This window comes from Barbatula barbatula (genome assembly GCF_947034865.1).
Source record: "Barbatula barbatula genome assembly, chromosome: 19".
Taxonomy (NCBI): Eukaryota; Metazoa; Chordata; class Actinopteri; order Cypriniformes; family Nemacheilidae; genus Barbatula; species Barbatula barbatula.
This window is the reverse complement of record NC_136782.1, coordinates 10,702,043-10,723,170: the sequence shown is the minus strand read 5'-3', so window position 1 is coordinate 10,723,170 and position 21,128 is coordinate 10,702,043. Positions and strand designations below refer to the sequence as shown.

General features: G+C 40.0%; 1 protein-coding gene across 2 annotated transcripts; it reads right to left on the bottom strand.

The window, feature by feature from the left end:
- Nucleotides 1-26: 26 nt before the first annotated feature.
- On the bottom strand, nucleotides 27-21,119 carry cltcb (clathrin, heavy chain b (Hc)). Of its 2 annotated transcripts, XM_079481715.1 has the most exons (33): nucleotides 20,557-21,119; nucleotides 19,359-19,566; nucleotides 16,942-17,210; nucleotides 16,701-16,862; nucleotides 16,495-16,608; nucleotides 15,740-15,913; nucleotides 14,142-14,339; nucleotides 13,857-14,057; nucleotides 13,395-13,547; nucleotides 11,568-11,690; nucleotides 11,322-11,459; nucleotides 11,046-11,210; nucleotides 10,779-10,959; nucleotides 10,522-10,685; nucleotides 9,843-9,968; nucleotides 9,540-9,682; nucleotides 9,225-9,459; nucleotides 8,999-9,121; nucleotides 8,776-8,921; nucleotides 8,322-8,505; nucleotides 7,999-8,191; nucleotides 7,737-7,894; nucleotides 7,494-7,658; nucleotides 7,287-7,394; nucleotides 6,773-6,940; nucleotides 6,547-6,696; nucleotides 6,313-6,444; nucleotides 6,115-6,225; nucleotides 5,816-5,986; nucleotides 5,505-5,726; nucleotides 4,090-4,110; nucleotides 1,602-1,677; nucleotides 27-1,475 (listed from the first exon to the last, which is right to left on the bottom strand). In XM_079481715.1, exons 1-33 carry the CDS (start codon nucleotides 20,596-20,598, stop codon nucleotides 1,345-1,347), a joined length of 5,055 nt encoding a protein of 1,684 aa, XP_079337841.1. In that variant the 5' UTR covers nucleotides 20,599-21,119; the 3' UTR covers nucleotides 27-1,344. The 2 variants fall into 2 exon arrangements, with proteins under 2 accessions (XP_079337841.1, XP_079337842.1); XM_079481716.1 differs by lacking the exon at nucleotides 4,090-4,110 and having other exon boundaries at nucleotides 20,557-20,881.
- Nucleotides 21,120-21,128: the final 9 nt, after the last annotated feature.

Here is a 21,128-nt window from a genome sequence, read left to right as displayed (position 1 = left end):
ATCTCAAAATGATTCAAAGTATTTTTCACAAGTCGGGTCTTTTATTTGTTAATTATGCTTCCGGTACCCGTACAGAGAAGCAGAATGGCTTTCCTCGCACTAGCTAGAGCAATATCAAATAACCCCTCTGGAACCAACCAAAGTTCATGCCCTTTTTTAACTTGACTATTAATAAACGTGTAAAAGAAATCCAGTGTTTAATTCTACGGGCTGCTGTTTTATACGTGATGGATGAAACAAGCAGATCTTTAATCTAAACTATATATTTTAAAATATATATGAATTTCTAGTACTTCGTTAAGTATGCTTTAACATCATTTGCGAAACAAAATAAAGTGGCAAAATATATGATGGAGAACGGATGAGTTTCTTTTTAATCTTTGCCAATTTACAATCAAGCCACCAAAATCATCACAAACCTGTAAATGTATATTCCTCTATTTTCCGATCTGCAGATCACACACAAATTTTACAGGACAAAGCATTGTTATCCATTGTGTATTAATTCTCCTGTACACTGAAAATAGTGAGCTAGAACAGCACAACACCTGGCGCACACACACCTTGATACAAAGAATCGGATGAGTGAACACAGAAGTCAGAAGGATCGATGTGTCCCTTGCTCATTTATGGAAATGGGATTCACAAGAGAAAGAGCACTGTATTCAATACAAGGAAAGGTCACCTGTTACACATGGAGTGAATGAGATGTTAACAACTACGAGGTCAAACGGGGAACCAGTTTATGCTAAGGGATTAAAATCGTGTACTATATTCATGTCTGTATGCGCTTAAAATTTCCATACAGCTACATATTTGTGTAGAATATCAGATTACTACTTAGTGTTAGCTAGATGTACCCATGGATGCATAAGTTGATGTTCAAATATTGTTTTACATTTTTTTTCAGAATATACAATAATGAAATGCATTAAACAGATTGACAGTGTAAGCTCTTCACGTACAATACATCAAAATTAAGAGTTCTACATTAGTTTCCTCTCACAAGAGTGCAAATCAGACGCTTCACGACATAGTTTAAGGTTAATTGCTCTTCTCACAACTCCACTTACATACACAACCCATGCCCCCTTAAAAAATCTGCCTCAAAACAACAAAATAAACTAGTGATAAGCCTTAAATATGGAATGTGACAACAAAAAACGTGGTCCGATTTTTTTCTTTGACAACACAAATAAAAATGAAGTCCTTCATTGCATTGCAAGGAAAATAATTTAAAATGCGCATCTTTTCTTTAAACTTTATATAACCTTGTGAGTAGACCACAATAAGCTAGTAAGAAACTTAAGGAGAGATGGATGGACAGCCGCGGGCAGGAGGGCTCTACATGCCGTAGCCAAAGCCTGGCTGTGCGGGTTGGCCGTAGCCGGGTGCTGTGGGGTAGCCATAGCCGTAAGGCTGCTGTGGGGGTACTGCGACATTTGGGCCTGCAGTGAGCATCAGCTGGGGTGTTCCTGGAAATAAAACGCATACAACATTCATGTCCGAGCGACCGCAGGTTGTCAATCATCACTTGACTTAAGGTCTGCAATTCTGCATTACTAAATAAACACATACGAAAATCCTGGCAAGAATCCTACCATAGACAATGGGTTGTGCTTCTGTGAGTTGCTCTTCCGCTTTCCTTAAAGACTCTGAAGCATCCAATTTATCAATCTGAATGAAGCAGAGGGAGAAAGAAAGACAAAAGAGACACCGTGAGCAGAGATAAATGGCCTCGAGTCAGGCACTAGGGACTGCTGGATGGGACCATTCATGGGAGATGCATAAAGCCAAGCTTAATGCAAGGTGCACACGCTTTCAAAGCAGGTCTCAAGGCACAAGCTCTTTGCCATAGCACTTCATATCTCACGATGGAACACTACCCTTCATAAATCAGCATTTCCTTCACGTACACCGCAACCACACCACTATGATTCTATAGATCCTTTGTAAATAAGAACCAAAAGGTACTAAAACTAAAGGTAGATGGTCCTGCCATCCAGTCAGTTGGTGTTGTTTTTTAACTGTGAATATGTAGAAAACAGAACCCTCTTGTTTAATTTTCTAAAAGCTCTGCTGGTTTAAGTCTGACTTTGTGTTATTAAACATCTGTAACGTAGTGGGAGGACACCTCACTGGAGAGGTGCCGTATAATAGATGCCCCTGCAAAAAAAAGTCATTGTGCGAAGGCTACGAACAGAAACTTGGCTACTGTTGCCTTTCTGTCCAAAAATCCAGTGTTTTCCCATAGATATATATATACACATAGATGCCTCCTTTGACATTTTGAAATGGTTCATATTTGAATTGCAATTAAAAAAGTTTACCAAAACAAAAATATTTTCATTCCCAAAGAAACGAGAGAACCTTTCACAACTGAGAATGTGCTGGTTTGTGTTTTTGTATGTTTTAACTCAATACTAGAGGTTTTTAACACACCTTATTAATGTTGTTTAATAATTTTGTTTAATAGCCTGCTCCCAAGTATTTATGGATCATTTTAATAAGACAGACACCTTGCGTTTGGTGTCCCAACGACACAGCTGCGATGAGGGCCGTCTATGTATATACATCTATGGTCTTACCTGTCATTGAGTGACATATATGCGATTTAAAGAAACAGTTCACATAAAAAAAAAAACCTTCATCATTTACTTTTCAAAGGCTCTCCTTTTGTGTTCCACAGAAGAAAGATAAACATAAACGATGACAGGACTTTCGTTTTCCAGTGAACTTCTCCTTTAACGGTGCATGCGAGCGTTCAGTTCTCTTCATAGAGCTGGTGTCAACATTGAAAGGTTTTATGTATTATGAATTTGAAATATGAATTAAGAATTATGCTGTCGAGCAGGCTTATAGAGATCGGCAAGTCGAAGTTTCATAGAAAGGGAGAAATCATGCCAAAGGTGTAGTTTGTTATTCCTATGTTAAAAAGAGTGCATGAGAGAAAGGCAGAGTTAAGGGCCATTCACATTATAACGATAACTATAAAGATAACTGTAACTATAACCGTATTTGCATCCACACTAGCGGACGATAACAATAACGTTGTTTATTTTAAGCCTGCGTGCTGTAGTGTTCTCAGTCACTAAAATGAATGAAGATGACCTGCTGATACTTTCGTTTTCATTCCGCATGTCTTTTCTCCAAAATAGGCTACGACAGCAAAGGCTGGAAATATAAAGCATATATTTTGCCAGTTTGCTGACTCATAAGCGTTACATAGATATAATATCCCGCCATAAACACACCGCTTTCCGACCACTAGTCTTTAATTCTGACATTAAAGCCGCGTTGCGATCACTAATAGTCCAAAATTACGTGATCCCAACGATATCATTCTCTGTATCTTTATCGTTATAGTTATGGTGTGAACCCAACTATTCTCCTGAATTAAGAACGATTTTTAAAACGTAATTTTTTATAGTTATCGCTATAATGTGAACGGCCCTTAAGAGTAAAGGAGTGATGGAGTGAGAGATGGTTTACAGAGCCATTCACGGCTTCCAGAGGCAGGCAAAGCCAACAGCCACGTTCCCTGACCTGTCAAGGGGGCTAATGACATGGTAAACACATGCTTTGTAAGTCACTAACAGGCGTTTTAGTTCAGTGAAGGACCACACTTTCTCAAAACATCACTAGACGTTGAAAGCAAACCGAGCAACCATGCACATATGCACCTCTCAGTTTAAAGAAAATCAAATGCTTTATAAAAATACTGAAAATGTGGTCACTTCGTGCTCTCATCTCACTTTGAATCTAACATGAACAGACTAAACTGAATTATCTGATGAACTTAAGCGATCTTGAAATTTAGTGATTAAGAAACAGTGATCGTTGATGATAATCAAAATGACGGTTCATCAGCTAATTCCAGCTAGCTAACATCTCTGGTTCTGAGGTTTGGCATCACAGCGTCTGGTATACGAGATGGTAAGTAATCTAGAAGAAACTCAAGGGAAGTCTAGTTAAGGTGTGTATCGAGAAGCAGCAGAGTGATATGGGAGGAAGAACTCATGCAGACTCTTCAAAGTTTCAGTCTTCCAAACTACAAGGGTTAAAGGCGGAATAGTAGTGAACCTTCACCTTTTCCTTAATTGCATCAACCTGAAAGGGAATTTAAGAGTGGCAGCTTAAGAAACAAAAGCAAACTTAACAGTCCAGCATTGAAATAAAGCATGTAGAGAACAAAAGCAGAAATCACCAGAAGTGTTAAAAGAAATCAACAGCAGGAAATCAGAAGATAAACAAAACATTTTGTTTCTCGACTAGTATTACTGTGATTCACTTTTACAACTATAAATAAAAAACGAACACACTTCTGGTTAAGATGTGTATTTAACGTTTGATTTAACCATGTTCATTGATAAATAAAAGTTAAAGCTGCAATCTGTAACTTTGGCCCCACATCGCCATCTCTGTTTGAAACTAGAAATTGCAAGTTACTCATGTGTACCTTTTTAACTGTCATTGTCAGAATAATTATAATAGAGATACAATGTTACTAAATTTCTCCACCCATAACCATTATTTAGAGTGATATCTGCCGATACAGATTCTGAAGATTAAATTGATATTTCTTACCTTTCTGAATGTTATTAATTAATATAATGACTATAATTAATAATGGCCATCAAACTGGTGATGTTTCCTAACATTTTCTATATACAGAGCACAAATTCATTAAATTTTCCTGTCCTCTTTTGATTGACAGGATATATCAGCTCTAATCATTGGCTGATAGCCGATAGTGAGAAAAATGTCTACAGATTATTTGCCGTTAAGGTGCATCTCTAATTCTAAATCATTATTATAGGCTTAGTGTTGTAAATCAGGGTGAGGTAAGGAAACATGTATTGAATATTTTCAATTACAGAATTTTGTTCATTTTCAACCCAAAAAACTACAGATTGCAGCTTTACCATGCAATACCAAAAAGAGATTTTCTCTTAAATGTGAATACATTTGACTAATTATATAAAAAACATGAAAAACATAGACATACAAGAGCTTTGTTCCAAAGCCTGACGGCCGAAAAAACATTCAGCGCGCGTGAGCAGCGCGTAAGCAGAGCATTGCCCGCTCCGCGAGCACGTGCTGCTTACGCGTGCCGTATGAATGCTCTCATCTGTTAACATGTGCGCCGAAAAAAAGATGCGCTGCTCACGCGTGCAGTATGTTTCTGCCCTAAGAAGTCAGCCTGTCTAGACAGTTTTATAAAGCATCACATGCTTTCAACCTTACATTTCTTTAAAACGAAAAATTTACATCAAAACTAAAATCAATTACATTCACTGTGTCCAAAATCACAAGCCAAGACGAAATATGATTAAAAAAATCAAGTACTTATTAGAAGATAGCAGTCTATGAAGACTTCAAGACAGCATGGCAACCTATTGTTTTGGAACAAATCTAATGCATTTCTACCAAAACTAAACATAAAAAAAGCTTCTAAAATATCTGAAACTTTAACCCATCCGACCAACAGGGTGGACGCTCACCTTGCTGAGGTACTCCCTCATGACCTGAATGAAGTAGGGCATGGAGAAGTCCATGAGGTTGTGCCTCCACGCAGTCTCCAGCACCACGTCGGGCCTTAGCAGGTCGTAGCAGGTGAATAGGCAGGCAGCAAAACACTCTTTCTTATCTTCTTCCAGGAACCACTGCAGAAGCTCCTCGGCAAGTTCTGTGTCTTTGGACTCGGACGCGTACTGCATTGCATCCTGTGAAAAACCAAAACCAAAACATTTTGTTCAGAAGGTCGTAGAAAACTAAGATGCTGTTTGACGTTCCATATGACTAAGACTGAGACCTTGTAGAGTTTGTCTTTCTTGCAAAGCTCAACGCTTTGCTTCCAGCGGTTGTTGCCTTTAAACAGGTAGGCGGCGATTCGTCTGAACTCGATGAGATCGTGCTTCTCCAGGCTCTGAGCCAGAGATATGTTGTCGAAGTTGTCGTAGGCGTCGATGGACGTGCGCAGAGCCTGCGGAGAACAATGACATGGGTTGAAAAGCTGAAAACTGAGACAGGTTAATTGAAGCCCAAGTAATGTCACAAATGGCACACCACAGAAACACAAAATGTCGCAGTAAATATAGACACACTTCCTACCTGATAATCTTCCTCTGTGATGAATAGGTTATTTAGCGCCTCATTTACGCCCTTGTTATTGTGGTTTTGTACAGACCGCAAGTACGGCTTCACCAGTGACAACTGCTTGACCTACGCAAAAGAACATACAATTCAGGTGGTTTCAGGATTTGACATTTAAAAGCGATGTTAAGATCAGGAGAGGTCAATGCGCGATACCTTGCTGAAGAAGTTGACGGCGCGAGTGTGGTCAAGCCGCGGGGACAATACGATCAGCAAGTCATTCAGTAACAAAGGTTTAAACTCCAGATAGAACTGAGTGGCTTTGTAATACAGCTCAACGTTAGCCACCTGCAACAACACACGCAATACTTCACATCAATCCACCTTAACTTCATAGCAGATTTAAATTTAATTTAATGAGTGGTTCTCATGCAAAGCAATGACAAATACCTTGGTTATGATGTCTTTGAACTGACTCTCCTTCCAGGCGTCTGCAGGATGGTTCATCATGGTGATGATAGCGTTGTCATACTCCTCATACTTGTCATAGAGGAAGACTAGCTCCGCCCACAGGTGAGCCTGCTCTGCCGCCCTCAAAACCTGCATGGCAAAATTATCAATCCATCGTTCTTCGAACACTCTATGCACTTTACAGGGACTGTTTCAGCTCTCTGACCTTGGGGATGTTGACTCTGGACCAGAAGAGTTCCAGGTGCTCCCTCATCTTCTGCGGTTTGAATTTGGAGTACAAGATGGCCAGCTCTGTGAACATGCCCATGTGAGCACGCTCCAACCCTAACGCTGCCTCCAGCATGGTGATCAGCTCCTCAAAATAAGCACGGTCCTGATGGAGGGTACATTGTTTAAGTAAACTAAAGCTAGATCTAACAAAACATTTTACTAAATAACATTTAGTAAATTATGAAATAATTATTAAATAAATACAAATTTATTAAAAAACTAATTTCGTTGAAATAAAACAAATAAAATAAACTTAAATAGCACTTAATAAAAAACAAAAACAATTTCTATGAAAACTAAAAATACAAAAATAAAAGCAAAGTCAACATTTAATTAAAAATACAATAAATATGAAAACAAAACAATAGTAACTTGGAATGCTTTTCCAGTCATTCATCACAATACGATAAGGATTTTAAATCTCGAGTATCTGGTGTGTACTGACACACCTGGTAGTAGTTGATGAGCTCCTCGAGTTCATCCGCATGGACAACAATATGTAATCCACACATCTGAGCAAGACGGAACTCTTTTCCGTCCACGCAGGCGAAGCAAACCTACACACACAAACCCGCAGTCAGAAAATGTACCTTAAATAATGTGGAACACAAACACAGTAAAGCAAATGAGTTCAAGTTTAAGAACTGTGATCCAACCTCTTTCCAGGTCCTTGTGCTGTTGGCTTTGCGGGCGCCATCGACAGCTGCCTGATACTCCCCGAGATGCACTAAGGTCGATGCCAGACGGCCAAAGTTGGACACATTGTTATAAAGTAATTTAGCTGCATCATACATCTTCTCGTCGTAGCATCTGTCACCAACCTAGACAAATAAAAAATAAGTTACAGGTCTGTCCTTACACAGAATACAACATGCTCAAGTAAAGTAGAAGACTCGTACTTGCTGAATGTGTGCGTTGTTAGGTCCGTTGATGAACTCTTCCAGTTCGGCCAGGCGGTTGGTCTTGGCCAATGCAAAGATGAGCTCGGTCTCCACGTATGACTCGCGAGCCTTCTTACGAGCCATCTGGAGGAACTTCACCAGATCCTCCCAGTTTCCTGAGGAGAACATGATCAATCCAAAATAAAAACATCAGTATCCTCTTTCCATTTTCAAGATCTCCAATGGGGTTTATTAATGAATACCGCTTTATTGTTCTTACCGCTTTGTGCTGCTGCCTGTCCAACCTCCATGTAAGCTGAGGGGTCATCAGCTTTGATGTAGGAGTCAATGGCCTCTTTCACCAGTCCCTTCTGCAGCTGAGCTTTAGCCAGCTGACTCCACACTGCAGGCTCATTACAGCGCTCGGCAAACTCATAGGCTCTGTCCAGGTTGCCAATGTGCTCGATAAGAACCTGCAGTCCAGCAGAACAAATGATGAGAAACCAAAGTCGATGATAGAAAGAAAGCATTCGTGTTCTCGTACTTTCGCAAAATAAGTTCCAGGCTGTAAATGGTATTTGAGAGAATATGATGGTGGAGCACCTGCACAGCTGATGTGTTCACATCGAATTTCCTGAAGATCGCGAAAGCTTCTTCGAAGAGCTCGTTGCTAATGGCAATGTTAGCGATGTCAGGGGCGTCGTAGTTTTCCAGGCGGTTGATGTACTCCATGACGCGAGTGCGGTCAGCTTTGATGGCTGTCAGGATGAGAAGGTTCTGCAGGTTCCTGAGACAAATAAAAAAAACCAATTTGTTTTACAAATCGTTTGTGGAAATGATTAAACCCTAAATGAGCTCGTAAACACACAATATGTACTTTTCATACAAAAAAATGCAAAACAATAAAGGCGTAGCTCAATGATACTGCGAAGAAGGGTGGAATGATGGGAGGTGTTGTTTTCACCTCCACAGCTGACATTTCTGGATATTTTAATGCAAACATTTAACATATTGTGTCTTTAAACGCTTCTGACTGAAGATCATTTCCTGAAATTACCTGTGTTCACTAAACACGGAGTTGTCCAGGACGATCTTCTCCAGAAGTTCAATGAGTTCATTGGGTAGGTCAGCAGTCATGAAAGCTTTGACAGTCACAGAAACCTCCTCGGGGTCTTGGGTCTCGGAGAGCGCGGTCTGCACAACCTGTGATGGTCGGTAATGTTAACTAATGGTCGGTAAGGTAATCTTCAAATCGTAGTGAGTCACTTTCTCATGTGTACCTGGTCAATCAAAGGTCTCCTGAATGGGTTGCTTTCCAGAAGTACACTAGCCCAGAGTTCGGGATCCTTACGACGCACAAGGTATCGGGAGAGACTCTTGAAAAGGGAATTCTCATTGCAAACCTATTGATGTAAAAGAGAAAACATTAGGAACCAACTTTTCTCCAAATATTAAATTAGAGCAGAACTATAAAATGCCTCTCCAAAGAAAAAAAGACGTCCTTACGTGAATGAGCTCCTGGTCACATTGTCCTCTCTCATAAGCCACACAGGCTAGATGCGGGTCCCTCTTCTCGCAGTACTTGCCCACCACGCGGCTGTCATAGAAAGGGTTCTCTCTGAGGAAGCGCTCTGGGTTGTTGTTGCTGTCGATGTAGATCTTAGCCAGGGCATTATGAGTAGCCGGTTCCTCACAGCCTTCATGGATACGAGCCTCCAACCATGGCAGGAGAAGCTTTAGTCTATCATATAAATGTAAGCATTACTAAAAATAACAAGTGAATATACAAGCGGTCGCTGGTTATTTGCGGTCTTAAAGCACCTGTTTCTCTTCTCCACCTCGGCCACCAGTTCATCAGTGGAGAACTGCCCTCTCACCACCAAAATGAGGTTCTTGATGACGTCCTCCGAGCAGTCCACATCCAGCAGGCCTCCGATCACTACGGGTAAGCGGCTGGGGTTTACCTGAAACACACAACAATCTTTTCTGTTTGAACTAGCTCACGCCGATAGAACAGATGTTGAGGAACACAAGTGTAGCCTATTTGGTCGGATCAATTTCATACTATTCAAACATGAAGTGTCCTGTTTTTGTGAAACAGGATACTAAACACATCACACTTACCTTTTGCACGTAGATTTCAATGTATTTCTGCAGGTTGTTGCGATACAGGTAGAGAACAAGGTCGTGGACGAAGTCAAAGCGGTCACAGACAATGATGAGGGGCAGCTGGTCGGTCAGTTTCGCCTCCTGTTTAAAACACGTTTAAGAATTTGGTTAAAATAAAATGGTCCATTTGTTATCTATGACCCTGCCTATAAAAACCCAGCTAAAGCCGTTTTTGTGATTTACGGTTTCAACAATAAAAATCATCCTAAAGAACATTCTGTCAAACACAACCTTGATGTTTTAAATATTGATTGAATAAAGCAGTCAAAGATTGAAATCAAAGTAAAACTAATATGTGAAATAAAACTTTGATGCTTGTTATCTCAAAATTAAATTAGATTTGAACCCTGTCATCATTTACTCACCCTCTTGTCATTTTTAAACCTGTATGACCTTACGCAGAGCACAAAGGAAGATATTTTGAAGTTGGTAACCAAACAGCACCGGCACCCATTCACTTCTATTGAATGGACACAAACCCAATGTGAACAGGTGCCAGATAAAAAACTAACTTTTTTGCGTTATGTGGAAGAAAGTCATACAGGTTTGAAATGCCAATAAGGTGACTAAATGACGACAGAATTAAAAAAAAATTTAGGTACCTTTAAGGTGACCTTGATTTTTTATGCCATACCTTGAGAAAGTTCTTAACACGTTCAGGATCGTAACAGTTGCTTTCTCTGCAGATTCTCTCAACTTCCTTGATTTGACCAGTTTTGCAGGCAGCCTGGATATATTTAAAATGAACCTCTGGATCCTGACTGAAGTTCACAATGGAGCCCAGGAAGTAGAACAGACCTGCAGACCACACAACCAGATACCGATTAGAAGTTGTGACCTTTCATGACAATCGATATGGATGCAAAATGGCAATGCATTTTGTGTGCATACCTTCAAAACTCTTAAAGGACTCGAAGAGTTCTGTTAGGCCCTGGGTGGACAGCTGCTCGTGATACTTGGAGGCAACCTGAACGCAGATCTGAAGGTTCTGCCTAATGTTGGCAGACAACATGGCTCTCAGACACTCCAAAGAGTCCTCCACCGACAGAGCCCCAAAGAAGTTCACCAGCCACTGCAAGCGAAACAGACCTGCATACTTCCCATGTTTCTATGAATGGAAAACATCTACAACCAAGACATGGAAGAACATAACTTTACCTCTGGGTTGAGCAGATGGGTGTGGACCACAGCCCGTTTGATGTCATAAAGGTCAGTGTAGTGCTCTAGAGCTCTCTGCAGAAGACCTGCTTTCTCACACAGCTGAGCCACATGAGCGCGGTCGTAGTGAGTGAACATCTGGTTGCCCAGAATGGCATCAGCCACCTGAAGATGAAAACACATGTGCTGTGAGATACGACAATGAAGAGTAAAAAGAGAGAAAAAAAAGAGTTAAGAAGAGATGTGATGCATCTTTAAATGCTTTGCCCTAGAGACCTGTGGAGCGTGCATTAGGTTCATCTCCAGCAGACGAGTCTGCAGAGGTCCCTCAGTGGGTCGGTTGTTCTTCAGGGCATCCAATAGGAAAGAAGTGCACTGCTGGATCAGGTTATATTCCATAAACACATCCACAATCTATAAAGAAAAAAACACTTTAGACATCGTAGAATAACACATCTTCCGAATTTTGTAAAAACAAATTAAAAATCTAACAAGAAGATAAGAGTCAGTACTGTCTCAGACCTGAGTGATGTCAGCCAGAGGTTCCTCATCCTGAACGAGCATTTGTGAAAACTGCAGACCTTGTTCTGGACTGATCCGCATCACGTTCCTCAACAGGAAGATCCAGTCTGGAGTGTAGCCAACCTGCACACAGATGGCCTCGCGTTAGAGTGCCTAGAAACATGAATTCATCTCATCTTTTCTCACACATACCTGTAATATCAGTGAATTCATTTGCATTACATAAGCATGTACAGGTAAGTATTATTTTAACATGTGGGTAGGTTTTTGCAAGAATACGAGGATTCCTCAAAAAATATAATATACTTTGGCTGTCCTCAGAGGTGTATAAAGAGCTTACACATTAAGCGTTACATTGTTATGACCTTAGAACGAGTACGAGAACACAAACGCTTTCTTTCTATCGACATACACCGGGGGTCCCCTTGCATGTTATTCTCCATGTTCTGTCAGCCGTCGTAGTGTTTCGAAGGGGAGTGTGTGGCGAGCAGGGCAGGACTAGAGCTGTGAGGGAACAGCGCAAGGCCGGTGACGTGAGTGATAACAACCGTCAGCTGCACGTGCACCGGTCTTGCATCTCTCACAGAGGAGCTCCGGAGGCATAAGAGAGGAGCGACAACAAGGAAGGGCGAGAAAGGACCAGGCCTGGAGTTTATTTTCTGTAAGTTATATTATGTTTGTGTTATATTTAAAGATGATAATACTAAGCTTAATTTAAAATTGTGACTAAATAATAACGTTTAAAAAAGTCTTTATTAACTTATTATATGCCTTATAAACACATTTTCGCAGATTTGTTACGGATGTGACAAAAAAAGGACGCGTTTATTGGGAGACGAAAAACTATGTAGGATTACTTTTAAATAAAATGCACAATTCAGAAGCAGTAGTAATACCCAATGAATGGAGAAGGGTTGTCTATTTATAGAACATAAAATATTTACTTATATGTAGCGTTATGGATGTGACAATCCTGAAAATGGCACTTTCCTGACTATGAAAAATCATGCACTAAAAACAAACAAATGCTTTAGAAATCTAAAGACAGCTATCACATGGGAATTTTAACCACCAAATGTTAATAATTGTGCCGTGACAATAATTACTTTTGGTAGGAACTGATTTTTTTCATGGCAAGGTTGACATTTTCACGGAATTGACCATCTGTCTTTTATAAATTTGATCAAACTAAATACTCTTCGAAGATTCAAAGCAAGCAATACGACTCTATAGGTTCTCAAGATTAATATGAGATTTGCAGAATCTGTGTGTTGCCTCCGCTTTAAATGTAAAAAACTAAAGTTTTAGCATTTTTAACTTTTACGTGAAAATAACCAAAACTTTGAGTGTATTTTCCTATCACACAAAATAAGACGAAAGTGAATATATTTTCCTTTTAAAGAAAAAATACACAGACAAAAAGATTGAGCATTTTTTACTTTTACATGACGAAAAGACAAAAATGAATATATTTGACACAAAAGTGCATGTATTTTGTTTAAGGGAAAAATCGTGCATATTTTCTTTTATGAGAAAACTTACAAAAGTGAACATAATTATTTTTCTTTTTATATGAACATAAGTGCGAGTAGTTTCCTTTTACATCAAAATAAAAGTGTGCGTGTATTTTTTTTGTCCATGAAATGAAAAAATATTTTATTTTTTCATGAAAACTAAACAAAAGTGTATATTTCTTATGTGAAAAGTCTGAATATTTACATGAAAAAAAGTGAGAGTATGTGCTTGAAAATAATACACTAAAATAATGATATTTCATGTTACGCGTTTAGTCCTTTGTTCCTTTATTATGTTTAGTGCTAAACCCACCTTTTTAGCATACAGTACAATTTTCTGGAACTGCCCAGTCTCAGCGAAACACTGGATAACTTTGTTGGGAACGTTGGCCCTTAGATAGACACTGAGCGCAAGAGTCGGATCAACAGACTTCACCAGATCCCCCAACTCCTCAGAGCACTCCAGCTGCAGGAAACCAAAGAAAAACATCTCTTGTCATTTACTACATATTCATTAACGCTGACACCTCGCAAATCTTTGTCATGATGACCATTAACAAAACATGCTGGTCTCCTACATTACTTTAGAAGTAAGGGTTAAGAAATAAAGCATATGCTCATAAAACTATTACAGTGCATGATAGAAAAGTGACGGATGATTATTAGTTGTTGTGCAACCGCAGCTCAAAGGCTTCTATTACTGCAAGCCAATGCGAATGGCAAATACATCTGTGATAATGTTTTAATACTTCTATGTATTCACAAGAGAAAGCACCTTATCCTCCTTCAGCCATTTCTCCAGGAGCTGCTTGCGGCCCTGCTGCAAAACCGGCCGGCACAGCTCCAAGGACTCAAACTTGTTCAGCTGGCCCTGGTCCAGTAGTATCCCGAAGTACTGCAGTAGAGGAGAGGTCTGACCGGGTTGAGCCGGAACACTCTGGAAGCGGCGGATGGTGTCTGGGGTGCGCAGAATACCCTGAAAAAACACAAGAGTCAATCAGGAACTTCAATAAATGCCTGACTAAGTTTAATGAGGCTTGAAATTTGCAGTCTGCCGTACCTTTGGTGCATTCGCAGCCACCTTGGCAGCTTCAGAGTAATTACCCCCCGCAAAAAGGTTGTTGAATTTGCGGGCGAAGAGCTCCTCGGCACCTGCCAAGTTGTTGCGGACGGCCATCCTTAGAGCCAGGTCGGGGTTCTGCAATACATTGGTGATGTAAGGGATGATGTTCTCCTCCTCCACACAGACAGACAGCACCTATAAAATAGATTAAAGACAATGAATATATGAAATGAAGATTCTTTATATTAAAGGCTACAAAGTGCTACAATTTTTATTGGTGGTCTATGACATCATACATATACTTCACTACATTGGTTCTTTTTGAGTTTTTAAAGTGAAGTATCCCTTTAAGGTCCAGTGTATGACATTTAGTGGCATCTAGCGGTGAGGTTGTGAATTGCAACCAACAGCTCACTCCACCCCTCCCTCTTGAAGTTCTACGGTGGCTTACACAGGACTAAGATGTCTTCGCCTTTTCAGTTCTTTGCCGCAGGAGATAGCGTAATTACGAAAACCGCTATGTGGAGCAGTTTGTCCATTAAGGGCTACTGTAGAAACAACATGGTGAATTCCATGCAAGGGGACTCGCAGTGTATGTCGATCGAAATAGCTCATTCTAGGTTAATAAATATATAACGCTTCATTACGTAAGGTCTTTATACACCTCTGAAGACATCATTATGTGTAATGTATTGCATTTTAAATGCTTGTTGTTTGGCTATATCTGTGCGCCAAAACCAGTCTATAATCTCTTCTGCATGACTTTAATTATATTCATTAACAAACATATTACAGTGAAATGGAATAGACTGGCACCCATCACAATCCAAATGTATACCTTAGGGTAATACATAAAGGAACAGGCAGGTATCCCATGATGTATTTATTGTGCAGAACAGAGCGTGACAGCTGCAGAGGTCACTAGGACTTGAGCAAGCACATCACAGACTGCCGTAAGAGGATTAGAGATCACATCTCTACCACCTACTGTGAATCACATGCTCTTCTCACTGTATGTGTCGAGAGATCAACAAATGCCGTTATTCACAGGCATTTCTGCATCCAAAAGGATACGAGGCATGGCAGTGGAATTAGTTGCCCAACACAGTCTTAAGGAAATGTAAAGACCGAAATGAAAAAAAAGATGATTCAATTTAACATCATAAGCTAACAAAATATTTTGAATAAATCACGATTACAACAACAACATTTATTTGCCAGCCCTAGTGTGACATGACAGTCTTGTGGTTGAAATGAGGAGGTTGCTGGACACAAGACCTTAATGAAGAGAGAAAACAAACGAGAGCGTAACCAAATGCACAGATCGTGTTTCCCATCTCTGCATATTTAATAAGACTCCGCTCGGAGCTCCATAATAATTCATCAACTGATGGCATTCCCTTACAACAGACTGAATACCTCAAACTAGATATACACACTCGGCCCGCACTGAAAATATGGAAACAAACCCCTGGTGTGCCTCAAGCTCAGCTGCTTCATTCGAATCTGCTGACCAAACAATCCCTAATGTTAAGAGTAAAACTGAGCCAATGCAGCATTTTCTTCTGACTGTTGGCACACATCAAACGTAGTACCTGGCCCTTCCTGTTGACGCCGATGATTCCAGCGGTGGCTTCATGAGGGGCTGTCACAAAAATGGTCTCTCCGCTGATCCTGTTCATGTAGATGCATGTGCCCGTCTCAAGGTCATAAAGATGTATGTAGCCGTATTTGGTGATGAGAAAGACAACGTCATGCTTGGAGCTAATCTAGATAGGGACGAGACAGGAACGATTTTTCGAAAGACCAAACCTTCAAAAGTCTAAAACTTTACCACCAAATTAGAAAAGGAAATTATAAATGTGTACACATTGGAAAAAAGTATATATTGATAATATCCTATAAAATAGCAATGATGAAGGCAAAGAATTAATATGGCCCTGCACATTTTGTTAACTACAAAAACGGTGTGTGTAAACAAACTCCATGTCATTCTGGCACAAATACATCGGTTACTCGATAGAGGTTAGCCAAATTAAGACGGTTGCCAACATGGACAGGTTGTGCTTGTGACACGCCCTAGTCCTTAAAACCAATGAATAAAATTACAAGTTGAAAGGAAATGCAACCCAGACTACATTGAATGCAGGGTTACATGCATGAATGACAAGCACCTTGTTTACTTTTCACCATAAACAATTCTGGTACTATATTGGATCATATAAAGTATCAAATGTGGGTCTTAATGCAAACACTGTGTATTTGTGTTCAATACTTCAATAATTTCAGCATAATAAGGTTGGATTTAAATGCTCAAAAAAGTTAAAAGAACGTTAAAAATAACAAATACCTGCATAGCAACCGGGAAATCATTCTGGGCCTCTGGAGGGAAGAAAACATCCACTGCTTTCTTTGGAAAAGGCTGATTACCTGTCGGAGGTGTTCCAACCTCTATAATGTGTAACTGCAGAAAAAACATTACGAGAACAACGTCAAACTCCAGTCTTTTAACTTCAAGAACAACCGAGATGTTTGTTTCTGACACAGTAATCAGACCTTTCCTCCAGCTTGTCCCCGAACAGCAAAGCAGAAGAGTGTGGACTCCTCTGCATTTCCCTCCATTTTAAACTGAGCGAATGCAGCAGCGTGACCTTCGATTGGCTGCGACACCTTCCTGTCCACCGAGTAAAGTTGCATTGCACCCACCACACGGTTTTGCTGACATAAAAGGAAAACAGATCAGAAAACCACTGTGGTGGCACGTTGGACTTAACAAAAAATGTTGATAAATTCATACCTGTGCTGAGATTCCAATGAGAAGCAGCCATTTCTGTTTGGCGTCGGTGCGGTAGTTAATAATCTGACAGCCTGCTAAACTGGAATGTCGGTCGAAGACTTTGATAGGCTGCGAGTCTCCTTCCATACTCCAGTGATAGACGGCGTTGTCTGTCACAAGAGCAACGGTATTGAGAGAGATCCACTTCCAAAACGTAACGTCATCGGTCATGGTGTGGGCCTTCATCTTGCTCTTCATTTCAATGTTGAAAATCTGAAGGGTTTTCGCAGCTGAAATTCAGGGACAGAAGTCATTTGAATAAAAGAGGGATTTTATAGTGTATTTTACTTATTTTCATTTGTTAACATACAGACGTCAAGAGTAAGCTAACCACATGATGTTTATGTTATAAAAGTAATTGTAAAGTAACGAAAAATACGAACAATATGACGAAACTGTAAGAATGCAAAGGAAACATCCATAGGACAAACAAACATTTACAAACATCAAGCGAGAGTTTTGATTTGCAATTAGTCACCATTTGCAACAGTCTTTAGAAACGTTGTATAGCTACAGGGCTCCAGACTAACCTTTTTTACTAGGAGCACTGTAGCCCCTGACTGAAATGTTTAGGAGCGCAAGCAAAAGAATTAGGGGTACATTCAGTTTCCCCCCAAAATAATTGTATTACTGATAGCAGATTTGGTTCGTCTTATTTCAAAAGAGGCAATGTCTACAGAGAAGCTTTGTTATTGATAGGTGCTAAATACAGAGACTGTTATCTGAAATCATTTGAACTAACCGAAAGTGTGTTTGTCAAAAAGTATATATTTAATTGTTTACAGTGTTACACACTAAAGCAAAATCCAAGATCTCGTGCTGTTATGTTCTTACAATGTTTTTTTTTGTGTGTATTAAGGACACTTTTCCTCATGTTCACACATGTAAATAGAAGCGCATTCGCCCGTCGTTCGTTCTGGCTGTGAACGGATTTGAAATGATCCGATGCTGTCTCAAGTGATAAACAAACAGATGACGTTTCCTGAACTCCTCTGCAGTTAGTTTCATTTTAAACGTCTCATATACCTAATCCATCGTCCTCGGGTTAAAAAAGTCCATCACAGCAAACAGCGACTCGTAGAAATGAAAGTATACTTGTCTGGATTGTGCGCCATCAGTGATGCGAGTGACCCAGGCAGGTGACTATCCTACACAGCCTGCACTGGTGGCGGGTCACGTTCTACTGATCTTTCCACGTGAAACAACAACTAGAAGAAATTCATAATTTGTAAAACGATGCTTGCGCTGTCTCGAAAACTGGTTGCAAAATTCCACCATTAAGTCGCAGTCTGGAGCCCTGAGCTAATATGCTTTGAATTTTTAAAGAAAATTTAAGATACCCCAAACTCAAACAACCTGACATTTTACGCAACACTACAAAGACATAAAATCCAATGCAGAATGCTTAGGTAAAAAAAGAAATAACTAAATAGAAGAATAATTACTTTGGTCACTAGCACTGTCATACATTTGGACAAAAAAATGGTTGACCTTGTAATTGGCTAGATCTCCAAGAATATACTATTCGCATATGAAAGTTTATTATAATCAATATACAGTCAACCCAAAGTATTTACATATATAATAAGCCACATATATTTCATGAATGAATCGAAATTATTAACAATAGGATAAACAATAACATTACTGAAACTGTACTGTAAAATTCAGAACTGGAGCTATAAGTCAATCTTACTGCTCTTGCTATGTTCAAGGTCATAATCAATTTTAACATCTTTCTGCATGAATTTACGACTGTAGAAATATCTTAAATTTAGAAGCCATTGGATTATGCTAGACGTCTGCATTGCATTGACAATAGTTCAAAAAAACTACAATTTACTAAGTTTTATGCATTAAAAAACACTATTGCCGTTACATGCATGTCACACAATCCCGACCCCCTCCCTACATGCCTAGCCTATCATTTAACATCATTCAGATTGACCCCACAATTCACATTTATAATCCCACAACTCAAAATAGATGAATTTGAACTCACCGTCTGCAAACATAAGAAAGCAGTAAGAAACAAAAACAAATAAGGAACAAAAACAAGCAAGAACAGACAAAGCATTTGTGACGGCAAAACACTTCCAATGAACATTTTAAAGGCTATTGTTAACCAAACAATTTACAGCAAAAACTTTACACACGTATGAATGAGGATATGAATTTGTTGGGAATATGGACGATATTTACAATAACAATAGTAGGCTAAACTCAATGAGAAATGTCAAATTCATTAACAGTCATGTTGTATATGCAGGAAAAGGGCCTCTTGGAATCGTACAGGCAGATCTTTTTACTTTCTGAAAATTATCATTACATAATGTATGCCTGGATGTGTGATGGGTCCCTACACCCATATGGCTTACCTTTAAGAGCAATGACTTTGCTGGCTGGGTTCATAATGGCACTGTCTGCAGAGATGGGCCTGCGGATGGGCGTGTTTGGATCACTCATGTCAATGATGACCACCTGGGCCTGTTCGCCAACCTTCTCCCGGATACAGATGAACTTATCTGACTCCATTGTGAGGGTGCTGAACCCAATGTTTGCTGGGTTTATGCCCGAGTTCTGGAGCTGGTTATAGGAAAAACAAGTTTGGGCACAATTATATGGCGCGGTCTGTTATTAAAAGGAACTACAAGGGTGTTTGGACATTATAAGGCTATGACTTGAAAATAAAGCATACTTTCCTAGACATCATAGGAGCCTTTTAGGAGATGCTTAAAAACGCTGTCTAGATACGCAATATAATTTCACTACAGGTAAGAGGTCATAAATACGTCTTCCACATGACCATTTAAATGTCAATAGTCCTTTTTGTGATAAAAATACATAGCTGTGTCTCTCACAAGCCCATCCTCTTCCCCGCTGAGGTGCACCTGCGCAATGTCAAGAGCACGCAGGATCCACTTCAGACTCATATCGTCATCTCCAGTCTAACGTTACTCAGTTTAATACACCTTTATTAACTTTAATTCTCAGCACATGACAAATATTCATGTTTGATCACGTTTTATAAACGTCAATATTGATTAACCCCGCCGACTTTCACAAATATGACTTCACGAGGGCTGCGATGATTTAGCGACTAACAAAGTGACATTTTTATTATCAGACACATATGGGACTACATTCATCAGATAAAGATGAAATCTGAATATTTGTTTTATCCTTTCAGCGATCACTGCATCCACCTTTATAGACTGCGTCCCAAACCCAAGTGAGCTCCCTACCTAACCAGCCTCTTTGAGCATCATTGATGCGCTCGAACCTTCAATCTGAAGGATTAACGTTTTGGAAATCATAAAGATATTAAAACGACATTAGAGCCTATAATACTACTGTAAAGTATTGTCGCTTTCGACACAAAGTCCTGACAAATGCTGTCTATGTAACGTTACGCAGCTTAACGTTACCGGTTTATAAAGCCGTAGAGATGGATGGGAGGTCATTCATTGAGCTAGCGCTACAGCTAACGAGCTCTGTCACCTCTATTTCAGTAACGCCGACGACAAATAACGCTTTAAACGCGTTACATACGTTTAAGATGCCTTGTTAACCCACCTGCAAGTGCTCCTGAAAGCGGATAGGCAGAATCTGAGCCATGGTTTGGGCTTTCTGTTCTCGATCCTACCGGCCGGACTCCTCGCAATATTTCTGCCTAGCTTTAGCGAGCGACGACCTCCTCTCCGCGGACACCCCCGATTGAAAACAGATCGAGTACAGGATTTGTGGTTTTCTCAAATGGAGAAATCAAGTGTCGCGGTTTCGTCGTGTCAAGCCGATCCGCCAGACGGTTGATGTTTTTTTTTCTTCCCTCTCTGCACGGATGGGACTCGCTCAGACCCGCAATGGCGGCGGAAACAGCTCAGACTGACAATCCGGAAGCAGCAGCGCGGATTTTGCGGCGGAAGGACATTTGCGATTTCAGCGATTTTTTGGATCGCAAGTGCGATGAGCGATGCTCTGATTTGGTTTATGTTAGTATTTGGTGCCTGAATATTTTAGGTGGGATTTAAAAGTGCTGGTGTGAATTGTCTTCGCGGAATTAAATTAATCGTTTCATTTTTGCCACATCATTCAGTTCTTCATAGTTGGTGTACGTCAGTTCCGGGTGCCCTCAGTGTGGCGCTTTA